We start from the raw sequence: 13,113 nt of genomic DNA, 5'->3' as shown, positions 1-13,113 counted from the left end.
AACCATAATGGAGCAGTTTCTTCTGAAATATTAACAAATTTCATAAAATTAATTGAGACCAATCATTCCTATAAGGAATGTAGTAATTCCTTTGCCAAGCTACCATTGAGTTACCACTACTAAGCCCAATCCTAATAAACAAACAAAAGGAACCCTCAGAGCAACTAAGGGAGAAATAATGTTTAATGTTAATTAATGTACTTTAAATTCTATTTTACCATAGGCTAGTCAGCTTCTTGGAGGGAAGAACTGAGAGCTTGCACAGAGGTGTTCATCATTATACTGGTGTAAGTAAACTATTCAATCAGTATATTCTGGTGCTGGATTAAGGTACCAGTGCAATTTCAGTACTTTGTGTTTAAATTCTGTCAGCACTGATATTTGTTGTACACATGTTCTGTATAAATAGGCTCATGTTCTGAGACTTGTTACGATTCGAAAGATACTTTCCTACTGAGAATCAAATACCTTGGTGTTATCTTGTGTATGTGGTTTTTATTGTGTTAAACTTCAAAAAATTGTTTGTTAATTTAAATAGTGTATTTGGCAAAGTTAAGGCAAAGGTTGTCTTACAGACTTCTTTAACAGGTGAAATCTCACTCGTTAGCTGTCTTCTAACAATCTGGTCAAATGATGAAAATGTTTAATAAACTTTACTGTGCTGACTTATTTTCTAGCTACTGAAACTTCAGGAGAGAGTGCTTAATGATGTTGTAATATGCCTGCTTGGAGATGAAGATCCAAGAGTGAGACATGTAGCTGCAGCTTCATTAATGAGGTATATATGGGTTTTGGGAATTTTGTTTTGTTTTGTTTTGTTTAGGAAGGTATTTGCATGATACTGTGTACCTGTGACTACAATAATCCCTTTGGGGGTTTTTTACGTTTTTGTTTAAATGAAGGATGGGTGACAAATGCAGCTTCTGGGTTACTGGAACATGAATAATTCTGAATCATAATGCAATTGTGCTTTGCTTTTTATTAGCATTACAATTACATTTAACTGTACTATATTCTGAGGTCAGTTTAGTTTCAGCTTCAAATTTCTGCATGCTGAAGTGATTTCTTCAGTATCCTGATAGTAGTTGATGGACTTAAAATGTTGCGATTGTACCAAGTTGTCCTAACTCCCAAATGTTACAGTTTCCAGATGCTTATAAGTAGTCTATCTTAAAACTTTCATGCTCACTGATTACAGTCAAGTAGCTAATCTTTAAAAAGCAGCTGTTTTCTGTAACCTGCTACAGTTAAAATTGCTGTCCTGAGAAACACACCAAACAGTAAGGGCCTAATTTATTAGAATTCAGGGACTTAAGTTTTATGTTTAAAGGAGTTGTGAGCATCTAATACTGAATTCCTGGAATATTTTGCTGTCAGAGGAGTCTCTTCCCTAGCTTTTTCAGAGTATTAATTGCTGTTCATTTCTAATAACAACTAAAAGGCAATGAAACCTTAACAAGTCTGCCACTTAAAATCATTCGTATTACAGAAACAGCTTGGCAGTGAAATCATTAACTATTGCGTCATAGCTAGTACTTGTTGGTTTTATTCAGGGACTTGATTTTGAAATGGAATTTTTAAAATTTGAGTGGTAACAAGTTGAAGTTTTCCTGCATCTTCATGTTGAGTTAGTGACAGTATGTGTTAATGTTGGAAAAGACTTACCTGACTGAGAAAGCTGCTACAAGCTTGCAGAAGCCCCTTGGAATATCCAGTATGGGCATTCGTTGAAAGTATTGTTAGTGAGCTTATAAAAAGTGTGTACTGTAGTTTTTCACTCTTGTCTTAAGTTGAAAAAGTTGTTGTTCAAGAAGGCTGGATCGTACTGTCTGTTTCAGTTTTGCTGCATATCATCAGATACCAGATGGTGAAAAACTGTCCTTTTTGTGTAGAAAGTATTTCTTGGTTGACACAGATATCCATGGGGAAAGTACATGGGGAGACAGGGGTACACTGAGGGGTAAATACTCTAGCAAAGTGGTTGTTGTAGTGTGTATAGGCTGGTATCTCTATGCAAGATTTTTTTTTTTAAACTGCCATATGTCTAGAGCAGTTCCTTTGTCCTGATTTGAGGTCCTTGAATATAATGAAAAGCATCAGTAAGAAGATTAATTCAGCTTAACAATGTGTTTTAGTAACAGCTTTCATTTGCAACTTAATAATTGTAAGTTTATGTGTAATTATTTTATGCAGCTTTCTGAGTTGTATATTAAATGTATTTTTAATATACTTTAAATAGTATAATCAATACTTTCTGAATAATACTTTTCCTTTTTGACAATTGTTATTAAGGCTTGTTCCAAAGCTATTTTATAACTGTGATCAAGGACAGGCTGATCCAGTTGTGGCAGCAGCACGGGACCAGAGCAGTGTCTACCTGAAACTATTAATGCATGAGACTCAGCCTCCTTCTCACTTTGCAGTGAGCACAATCACCAGGTATGTTGTGTCTTGTCTGGCTTTAAAAGGATTGTGGACTCCATTTGCAATGACTAGTCATAAAAAAACTTAATAGTAATTTAAGCCACAATAATTTTTGAATGAAGTGTCGTTTTTTTATGTACTTGTTTTAATGATACAAATGTTTTTATTTCAGAACATACAGAGGTTACAATATGCTGCAAAGTCCAACAGATGTCACTATGGAAAATAATCTGTCAAGGGTTATTGCAGCAATTTCCCATGCATTGACAATATCCACTACAAGAGCACTTACAGTGAGTTTTCTTAGTTGCTATAGTGGCTGACTCTTTCTCTTCTCATATTTGCTTGCTTTATTTTTAATTATTTCCTGGCTATATTGGTATCTGCAGCTTTGGTACTGTCACAATAGTAATAGTAATATATTTAATTCTCACTCTTAAGATATTTCATTGTTGCTAACTCTTCCAGTGATGAAACCATTTCAGTTCTTGTTGTTAACTTTTTCAGTTTGGCTGCTGTGAAGCTTTATGTCTTCTCTCCACAACATTTCCAGTGTGCACCTGGAACGTGGGATGGCACTGTGGGTATGTTCCCTCATCTCCTACTCAAGCTTCTCAAAGTCATGTTTGTGTAATGGAAGTGCACTTGTTTAGGTATTGGGAGCCTGGGTTTCTGTATGTGCTGTTGAGCTTACATTAGCAATTACTTAAGAACTTGATACAGAAGATTGTAACATTAGGTTGTCCTGGTATTAAGGGTGAGCACTTCCCCATCCCTGGAACCACAGCATATGTCACAGGGATTGGCTGCAGCTGCTGTGGTAGAAAGATACATATGGTCAGTGTGTATAAAAATAAAAAGAAAATTTTCCATGCTTTTGAAAGAATGTTTATTTTCAGAGTATTGTTTCATCCAGTATCACTTTAAACTCAGAACATCAACATTTTGCGCCTTGATCTCATGTTTATGTTGTAAAACAGTAGATAAAGGAAGCTGATTCTTAATTGCTTTTGTAACTATGAAAGTGTTAGATGCATTTAAATTGTTCTCATTTGGCACACTGAATGGGAACACCAAATGAGGTATCTGTTATACTTAAGTGGTAATATATGATAGCCCTAAAGTACTGGTATTCTGAGTAGTTTCTTCAGAATGTAACTGCACAGTTGCCAACTCTGAATCTTTGATCTTGTGTCTTGATTATCAGTATGCTGTGCCACATGAGCTAGCTACTGAAGATGTGCACATCTAGAGCATTTTGGCTTTTAAGTAGAGTTAACATAATTTTTCATTGTTGTTGCCATGTCTCTACTCTTATTTTACTCTTCTGTTATCCTGAAACTCTTGCAAAATGTTATCTTATTTTTTAAATAAAATAAAAAACCAAAAAGCCAAGAACAGCAAAAAAACAACCCTCCCCCAGCTTCTTTTATTGTCAGCATTCCCTTTCTTCCCTCGCCAGCCATGAGTGTGGTGTGCTCTGATATGCATTTGAGCTGTAGGTACAGTTTTAACAAATGAAGTAGGTTAGTGTGTAGCAGTACTTAGCTGGAACATAAAATGAATGCAGAAGTGTAACAATTGTGTCTTCTTTTCTACCTGGATTGAAAAAATGCTTTTTTCAGGATGCATTTATAGTTATCAGTGATGCAGCGAAGTAGCCTTTGACCTTTCCTCCAGTTCCTTCTTTATTAATTTTTGGCCTGTGTTCATAGCATTTTAGATTGTAATTTTATTTTGTGGAATGATATAAACATTTTTTTTTTCTGATATAGAATATAATATAATGGATAATAACATGAGAATAATTTTGGAAAATTCTGGCTTTATTTTTTTAAAAAGCTATTGAAGTTTCTGCATTTCAACTCTGTACAACTCAACATGGATTAATTAATGGGTTTCTAACTATGTGTAAACCACACTTGCATATGAAAATACTTTTTTTTTTTTTAAAAAAGGAAGACACTGTAATTACCTGTGTAACTTTGTCAAAATAATAGCTATATTTAGTGTAAATTTTACTTTCTGAAATTGCTGTAGTTGTATTAGACCAGAGTTGACTACCTTAGAAGATAGTTTTTTAATTAAAAAAATATCCTGAAGGAATCTCTTTATTTAGAAGTTGCTTAAAATATTCTCCTGAAAGCCAGTTAGTAGTATTGTGCAAGCCTTATAGCTTTGACATGATGTGTGTGATTCACAGAGTACTCTGACAAACATCTTTTGGTAATCACTGCCTGCTCCTTTTGAAACTAGTTGTGAGGGAAAATCTGATTTTAAAATTATTATAAAGTGTGGAATGCAGCAGCCAATTACAATCTTGGATAGTGTCTACCCAGAAGTCTAGATGATTTGGTGGATTACAGTTGTTTAGTTCTTATTGCTTTTAAACAGTATCTTGTAAAACTGTGATACTACAGCTTATGTCTACCATCCCTGCCTTGCATATGCTTAAGACTTTTAACTGGACACAGTTCAGGACAATACTGGTTAGCAGTTAAATACGGAATTCTTCAGGTTATCAGTAGATGTCACTAGCAGCTTTGATATTTGCTTTTTTTAAAAAAAAAAAAGTAATGGCTCTTCAGGAATAAGAAGTACTGTCAGATCTCTGCTTCAAATGTTTGAAGTCCCACTTGAGTGTTAAATATATTTCTGTAGTACTGTTTTTTTTAGATAAGCATTCTACTTAACTGTTAGTTTTCTTAATACTTTAAACTTAGCAAAAGGGTAAAAAAGTAATGATATTCTAAAATTAAACTTACAGTGTTTCCCAGCCAAGTCCTTCAGATGAAGCTCAGAAAGGCTGCACCATTGGAATGGCTGGCATGGTCCTGTCTCTCCTTTCATCAGCATGGTTCCCACTGGACCTCTCTGCACATCAGGATGCTTTGATTTTGACTGGAAACTTGCTTGCAGGTAGGGCAGAGGAAGTAGGATTGTACTGTTATTTTTGCCATTAGAATCATAATGCCTGTATCTTACTGTTATTCTGATTGCACACAACAAAATACCTGCAAGATTGAGCAGAAGAAAAATGGAATTTCATGCACTTCAGAGGTTTACTAAGATACTGTCTCCAGGTTGCAACTTTCCTCTAGTCACCAAAGGGAATGTGCAGTATGCTTAATACAGGCTGGGTACAAAAAGTTAACATTTTTTGTTGTTGCTGTTGATAACTGGGCACCTACTGCTGGTTTTGAAAATATAGGCTCACTTTTTCCTATTTGAATTTCTGTTCATATAGAGATGGTGGGCCTCTAGAATTTTCTGATGTTTAATTCCAAGTTTTTACCTTCTTTTTCTTTAAATAATCCGATTCCTGTTGCAGCATGTGCTCCCAAGTGCTTAAAGAATCCCTGGAGTGCTGAAGAAGATTCAAACCAAGGTGCTGCAAAGCAGGAGGAACCCTGGCCAGCTCTGGCAGATCGAGCTCTGGTTACTTTAGTAGAACAACTTTTTTCTCATCTGCTCAAGGTCATTAATATTTGTGCGCATGTAATGGATGATGTTGCTCCTGGCCCATCAGTAAAGGTATGTATTAAAAATAAACAAAATTATGGGACTTAAACACTGTTCTGATACAGACCTCTTCAAGGCTCTGCATTTTAGACTTGATACAGGTTAACTATTTAACAACTTGCTAATAGGAGTCCATTATATGTAGGTAAGCTAGTAACATGAAAAGAACTTCCACATTTTTCTTCTATGTGACAATTTTTTGTTTAGTTCTGCAGTGTATATAATATTATCTTAACATTTGAACCTTTCATTCCTGGTCACTTCACTGGAAACATTAATTCAGTGAGGAGTGTATATAGTAAATGTGGTACTGGATTGCATAGTCTGGCAAACATCTGTTGACTTTTGGGTTGGTTGGCTGGCCATATTGCACTGAGCTACTTTCTGATCTTAAAACAACTCTTCTATCTTTTGAATAACCTGAAAAATATTTTGACTTCTCAAACAGCTGATATGAGGTACTTTTGAGTTTGGGGTTTTGTTTTGAGGTATTTACATTTTGAGACTGATTTAGTGACTGTAAGGCAATGGTACTAGGATTAGTGATTTCTTCATTTTTCAGAAATGTGGTTATTTTTTGACAATGTGTGTGGAATCAAAAGCAACTTGAGTCATTGAGCTCTTCTTCCATCTCATTGGCTTATTCTGAAGTTGAGAAGGAAAGTAGGGAGTATATTAAACTTCTTCCTTTTCACTCTGGAAATTCATGTCCTGAACCTTGAGAGTTGAGGTATCTTAATTTAATTGATAGTTAAATAAAGAGGAGTTTAATAAAGGGGAGTTTAAGCAAAAGATGAATTTGTTTTTATTTGTGTAGAAGAAAAGGTACCTTTGCCCACAAAATGAATAAAGCTTCTTTTAATTCTAGGCAGCTTTGCCTTCTCTCACAAACCCACCTTCTCTTAGTCCAATTCGGAGAAAGGGGAAAGAGAGGGAGTCCGTTGAACAGTCATCTGTGCCAATGAGCCCTAAAAAAGGTGGCGAAGCAAGTCCAGGTAGGCACACTAACTCCTATTAACCCCCCACCTACTGTCCCCACTTAAGTGCTTATGGCTTAGAGAGAAGAAATAATACTGAGTAACTTGTTTTCTGAAGTTTTAGTTCAAAAGGCCTGACCTACTGTCAGAAGTTCTGTGCTGTTCAGTGCTGCTTTGCAGGAAAGGCAGCTGTGGGTGGGAACTTCTTTACTGTTTTTCTGAACACTGGTTTTCTGAATCTACTCAGCTATTGACTACAATTAAGAAAGAATTTTTGCATGTGTTTTTCTTAAAAAAAGTTTGAAAGTTGCTTTGCAGCTTTTAGCCAGAGCAGCTCACATTACTCTTGGAAACAAGATACTGAATCTTTAAAACTGTTTTTTCTTAGTAATGAGTGAAGTAGGTTGCTAATTCCATTTTGGAAATTGTACATCCACTTACAGTCTTAACTCAGAGCTAGTTTCTTGGAATGCTGGTTCATTTTCTAGTTGTAAAGCATATGTTTTTCTGGTTTAAAATGTGTGCACATAAAAAAAATCCTGCTGTCTGATAATTCAGATATGGTAAATTATGTTGAGTATACTTGTTAGAGCATCCTAGAAGAATTATGTTGTTCTAATCTACAATATATTTTTAAGCTACTAGGCAAACTGATGCTACTGGGCCTGTTCCAACAAGTAAATCATCTTCAGTAGGAAGCTTTTATCATCTTCCATCGTATCTGAAGTTGTATGATGTCTTGAAAGCAACCCATGCTAATTATAAGGTACTGCATGATATTGTTTAAACTAGAATATTTAAACATTCTAGTTTAAATATGGGCAATCATATTGTTTCTTTTAAATATGACTCTGCTTGTATCAAGACTCACTGGTTTACCTGAGTAAACAGTTTATCCACAAAAAAAAAAATATTAAAACCAATCACAGCCATTACCAATCAGAATAAACAAGAACCAACCGAAGACTTAATAGGCATTGTCACCCTCTTGCTTGTTTTTCTGCTCACTAATGCTGGTACCAAATGACCCTTTGCTGGCTTGGCCATGCTGATTGTATCCCAGTGTCGGTTCTTTTCACAGTTGGAGATGGGTAAGCTTTTACCTCATTAGTTCAGATAATAGAAGATGCACTCCCTAGGGACTTGGTGAGCTCATTTGTGCACTTCAGGTGGTGTATTCTCATTATACCTGCTGTGTTTCTGAGAAATACATTATCCTTTCCCCATTACTTGTCAACATCCTAGGCCTTCCCAGATGCTATAACTTCCTCAAGCTAGAAGATGCCTTTCTTAGTCAAAATGAAATCCTACCTTTCTAGTGATTCATAAGGGAGTCTAGGCTGTCAGTGGCATTGATTGAACTATGCTGAAATTTTAAGGTGAAAGAGCATTTTCTGTCAATTCCCACTTTTTTCCTATAATTTTTATTTCCCTGTCAAGTAATTATTATGACGGTGTTTTTTTTTTTTTTTGGGACAGGTTACTTTGGATCTCCAGAACAGTAATGAAAAGTTTGGATGTTTCTTACGGTCTGCCTTAGATGTTCTGTCTCAAATTTTGGAACTTGCTACTCTTCAGGATATTGGAAAGGTATAAGATGTGTTTTTGTTTTTTTTCTTTTGTAGTCTGTGATCCTTACTGGGGAAAAAGCACATACCACTAATGAAAAAAATTGGTACTGTTGAGAGACAGTAATCCTAGAAGCATTGTGCTGCCACAATGTTGGATAAAGGGCTGAAGGAGACTTTTTGTGATTTAGGCTGCTGTTGAAAGCTGGAGTAATTTTTTTACTGGTTAAATTTAACGTGGAGATTTTTCTTCCCAAAAACATGGTTTGCCTTCAGTCATTCTTACTATATTAATCTATTTAGTTTATTAATATATTTATTAATATATTCATTTATCAATATATGTTTAATGTACAAAGTGTCAAAAGCCATACTTCTCTCCTTTCTCCATTTCCTTGATACTTGACTGTAGTGTTAGGCCTTGTGGTGTTTTAAGACTAGGAGGCAGATCTTGCATTTTTATTTGTTTATATACTTCCATTATTTCCCTTCTATTATTTAGTTTTGCTTGGTAAAAAACACCTGTGCTGTTGTCCGGTTTTCACCTTAATGCTTAGTATAATGAATAAAAATGCAATTACATGCACTTTTTCTGCTTTTCTAGTGCGTAGAAGAAATTTTGGGTTACCTAAAATCATGTTTCAACAGAGAACCAACAATGGCAACAGTTTGTGTACAGCAGGTAAGGAGGTAATTTTTTGGTGTGTTACTGGGTGGCTAATCCTGATGTTCTGTGGTCATCAACTGGATATTAAGACTGGCCAATCTTAAGTGAGGCTGTGTGAGGAAACTGTAGTTCAGGTGGAGCAAACAGAGCATGCTTTGTTTAATTTTCATGACTTCTTAGGAAACTTTGTATCATCTGAATAATGCAGTTTCTTCTTGAACTGCTACCAATTCCAAGAGCTATTTCAACTAAAAAAGGAAATTCCAGGTAACACAACGTGTTACCTGGAAAGCAAAGAACTGCCTTACTGGTTGATTTCTTGCAGGCTTCTAGTAAAATCTTTGGGTTCAAGTCACCAAAGGTTAATTTTGGTGAGAGGCAAGCTTTAGTAGACTGTTTTGAGTTGTCACATGCAAATAGCTTCAGTTACCAAACTAGTAATATATTTTTGGGTGAGGTATGGATAGTTTATTTTTTTCCAGCTTTTTTCTGTATTCTTGTATTTAAGTACATGATCCACAGTTTGACCTTTCCTCTTAAGTCCTTTATGAGGATGAGGAGTCAGGTTTACTTTTCCTGAAATGTTAACTGGTTTTTTTCCTTCCCGTTTTCTTCCCTAGTTATTGAAAACATTGTTTGGGACAAATCTGGCTTCTCAGTACGATGGCTTGTCTTCAAACCCCAACAAAGCTCAAGGCAAAGCTCAGCGCTTGGGTTCTTCCAATCTGAGACCTGGTCTCTATCATTACTGCTTCATGGCACCATACACACATTTCACACAGGCCCTTGCTGATGCTAGTCTAAGGAACATGGTTCAGGCTGAGCAAGATCACGATGCTTCAGGGTAACTTTCTTTCCTTATGAAATAATGTTAACTTGAAGTAGAATGTCTTTTCTTGTTTGTCATAAATGCAGGTATAATCAGGAGCTCAGTAACTTGAAATTACAGATTTTTTGTAGATTTAAGCAAACTAATTTATCTTGGTAGTGAGATCCTGAATGCAACACTGTTTGTTTTATCACTAGTGTGTTTTTCAAATCAAAGCTAAATCATTAAAATGGATACGACTTAAAGGTTTTTTTAAAGCATAATAGTTCTAAATGTTTGTATTCAAAACCATTTCATTAATTTGCTAGTTATAGTCAGACTTAAAGGAAAGGCAGATGACTAAGCAAAGACCAGAAGTGCTTTCTGCTAGATGTTTGTCTACAAATCTGTGATCTGATCAAAGTGTACTCTAGGTTTTCTCTTTTGCTCTTTTTTTACAAAGATTATTGCAGCAGTCCAGTAGATTAAAAAAAACAACAGTTGGCATTAGTAAAACACTATGCATCTAAGGAGAGTATTTTTGTCTCTCCATTTTTTTAATGTGTATGGTTTTTTGTTTTGTATGACAGATGGTTTGATGTGCTGCAGAAAGTTTCTACGCAGCTGAAAACTAGCATTACCAGTGCAGCAAAACATCGTGCTGATAAGGTACTTGTATCTACGTACTCCTGAAAGAGCTGTACCTTAGATTTAAAATATTTTTTCTCCTTTTAAAACATAATTTGGTTTTGAATCACAGACCTGTTCAGATATTAGATTACTTTAAAATCTCTCTATTACAGAATGCTATTCACAATCACATTCGTTTATTTGAACCCCTTGTCATAAAAGCATTGAAACAATACACAACAACAACATCAGTACAGCTGCAGAGACAAGTTCTAGACTTGCTTGCTCAACTGGTTCAGCTACGAGTTAACTACTGTCTTCTGGATTCAGATCAGGTTGGTACCTCACCATTTTTGCAAATCTGTAGTACTCACCAGCAGGCTTGTTATCTCCAGCAAAAATACTTTCAGCAATCCATTCATTGTACTATAGGTGAAAAGAAAGACATAAGGGGGTGAGACCCAATTCCCTCTCATCCCCAAAGAGCTTCAGATTTCTGTTTTCAGTTGCATATAAATTTCTTCCTAAGCTCTGCAAAAACTATTTATGACCTGTTCATCAGATTGCCTTTAGGAGTAAGATGATGTGGACAAGATGATCAGTATTGTTAAATAAAACTTCATTTACAAATGGAAGTACCTTCTTTCTGTATTGAGAGCATAGACTTCTGTATGACTGATAGTGGTGAGCATCATGGTTAACAATCATTATTTTAATGGTGGGGGAAATTAGTGGCAAATACAGTAGACTGTATGGTTGTCCATATAAGCAGTAAATTTGTAGTGTAAAAGAAAATTTAAATGTTCTATTTACTACAGTATTTTCAGGCTTACAAACTAGTATGTGTTGCAATACATTAGTTTTCCTGCGAGTTCAAACACAGATAAATCTTTTCAATACATAAATACTTTGGGTTTTATCTTGGTTGAGAGAGATTTTTGGTTGATTCTTAATTTCTTGACTATAATGCCTCAAGTAGTGTGTTAAACGAGTGAGAAAGTTACACTTAAAAATACATATACAGTAGGTACAATATGGAATAAGTTCATGCATACCTTCATAAGCTGTAACATCAACAAGATTCTCAAGATCTGCAACTGTAGAGGGAAAACTTCTTAACATATTAGAATGAACTATATAAGTATAAATTATTTTCGCTGCCTGTCTTTCTTTTCTTTCCTTCTAAAACATGCACTTTTGTAAGTGTCCGTATTATTTCAAATAGGAATTAATGTCTCTGTATCTGTTGTACACTTTATTCTCTCCTTAGGTGTTTATTGGATTTGTGCTAAAGCAGTTTGAATACATTGAAGTAGGACAGTTCAGGTATGAAATTAGCCAAGATCCTTTGAAAAGTATGGGTTTACAGTTGTCTTATTCCCAAGCACATAGTGATTAGTTTTGCTTGTTATTTCTACTTTATGAGAAAGAGAGAGTTAAATTCTGGACAATATGCTTGTTTATTCTTTGGCTCCAGTGGTAGCCTTTTCAGATTAATTAGGTTCCATGTAGCTGAAGAAGTTGGGAAGTAGCATGGAAAAAAAAAAAAAAAAAGTTAAGCTATGTTCTGCTGTTTCCCCATTTGGTGTTGTAAAACCAGTCCTCTGGGACCCTGTCCCTCCAAAGTTTTGATTTTAGGAAGCAGCACTTCATTGTCAGGAATCAGTTGCTGAAGGGAGAACTTCATCTTCCTACTGTGGACTCAGTGTGAATCCATTTGTATCGTGATCACTTGGTACATTTTTTTGTAGTACTTAATAGATAATAAGCAATGCAGTGGAATTTTTATTGTCAACTGTTTCTGTTTTTTCTCACCCTTGAGTCTGTATGAAAAGACAAGTGGGTTTTTTGCTCTCAGGTCTCCTACAATAAATACTCCTGTGTGTGTCACATGTGTTAGATAGTATGTTATTAGTATATTAATATTAGTATATTAGTAACTGTGTAATTGTCAAAGTTTGAAAGCAGTCGGTTGGGGGAAAAAGCAATAGTAAAGATCAGGAAACAAAAATTATAGAAATACTGTATGTAAGCAGAACAGCACATTCTTTAAAAAATACATACTGTAAATATATTTCTTTTTACTGAACAGAGTTGTGCAATTAAACTTTACACTTCTTTATTATTTTTTTTTTTCAGAGAGTCTGAAGCAATTATTCCTAGTATCTTCTTTTTCTTGGTGTTGCTGTCTTATGAGCGGTATCATTCCAAGCAGATAATCGGAATTCCTAAGATCATACAGTTGTGTGATGGTATCATGGCCAGTGGGAGAAAAGCTGTTACGCATGGTAATTGCAACAAAAAACCCCCCAAAATATGGGGGGGAGATGCCAGCACTAATATTATAGTAGTTCAGCAACAAAACAGGATGGAATGCTAAGCTCTAGAAAACTGTAATCACACTGTACTAGAATACTCTGGCTTTTACATTTTTAATACATTAAATAATTCTCAGTTCCTTTAGGAAGTTTATTGAACCTTACTAACACTGCTATCACATGTTTTACACACATTGTA

At 35.2% G+C, this 13,113-nt stretch overlaps 1 protein-coding gene across 2 annotated transcripts in view; it reads left to right on the top strand.

The window, feature by feature from the left end:
- HTT (huntingtin) overlaps positions 1–13,113 on the top strand; it is an 84,124-nt gene that overhangs the window by 28,948 nt on the left and 42,063 nt on the right. For both annotated transcript variants that reach the window (XM_051617075.1, XM_051617074.1), the window contains 16 exons: positions 224–287; positions 678–778; positions 2,293–2,439; positions 2,597–2,717; positions 2,932–3,008; positions 5,192–5,343; positions 5,756–5,958; positions 6,815–6,941; positions 7,562–7,689; positions 8,403–8,513; positions 9,096–9,173; positions 9,779–10,002; positions 10,557–10,635; positions 10,770–10,931; positions 11,867–11,922; positions 12,736–12,884. In XM_051617075.1, the coding sequence (XP_051473035.1) occupies positions 224–287; positions 678–778; positions 2,293–2,439; positions 2,597–2,717; positions 2,932–3,008; positions 5,192–5,343; positions 5,756–5,958; positions 6,815–6,941; positions 7,562–7,689; positions 8,403–8,513; positions 9,096–9,173; positions 9,779–10,002; positions 10,557–10,635; positions 10,770–10,931; positions 11,867–11,922; positions 12,736–12,884 (1,979 nt within the window). The remainder of the gene's footprint in view (positions 1–223; positions 288–677; positions 779–2,292; positions 2,440–2,596; positions 2,718–2,931; positions 3,009–5,191; positions 5,344–5,755; positions 5,959–6,814; positions 6,942–7,561; positions 7,690–8,402; positions 8,514–9,095; positions 9,174–9,778; positions 10,003–10,556; positions 10,636–10,769; positions 10,932–11,866; positions 11,923–12,735; positions 12,885–13,113) is intronic.

The sequence above is a fragment of the Apus apus genome, chromosome 4 (genome assembly GCF_020740795.1).
Source record: "Apus apus isolate bApuApu2 chromosome 4, bApuApu2.pri.cur, whole genome shotgun sequence".
Lineage (NCBI taxonomy): Eukaryota > Metazoa > Chordata > Aves > Apodiformes > Apodidae > Apus > Apus apus.
Note: the sequence above shows the minus strand (reverse complement) of the source record. Positions and strands in the feature narration are given on the sequence as shown.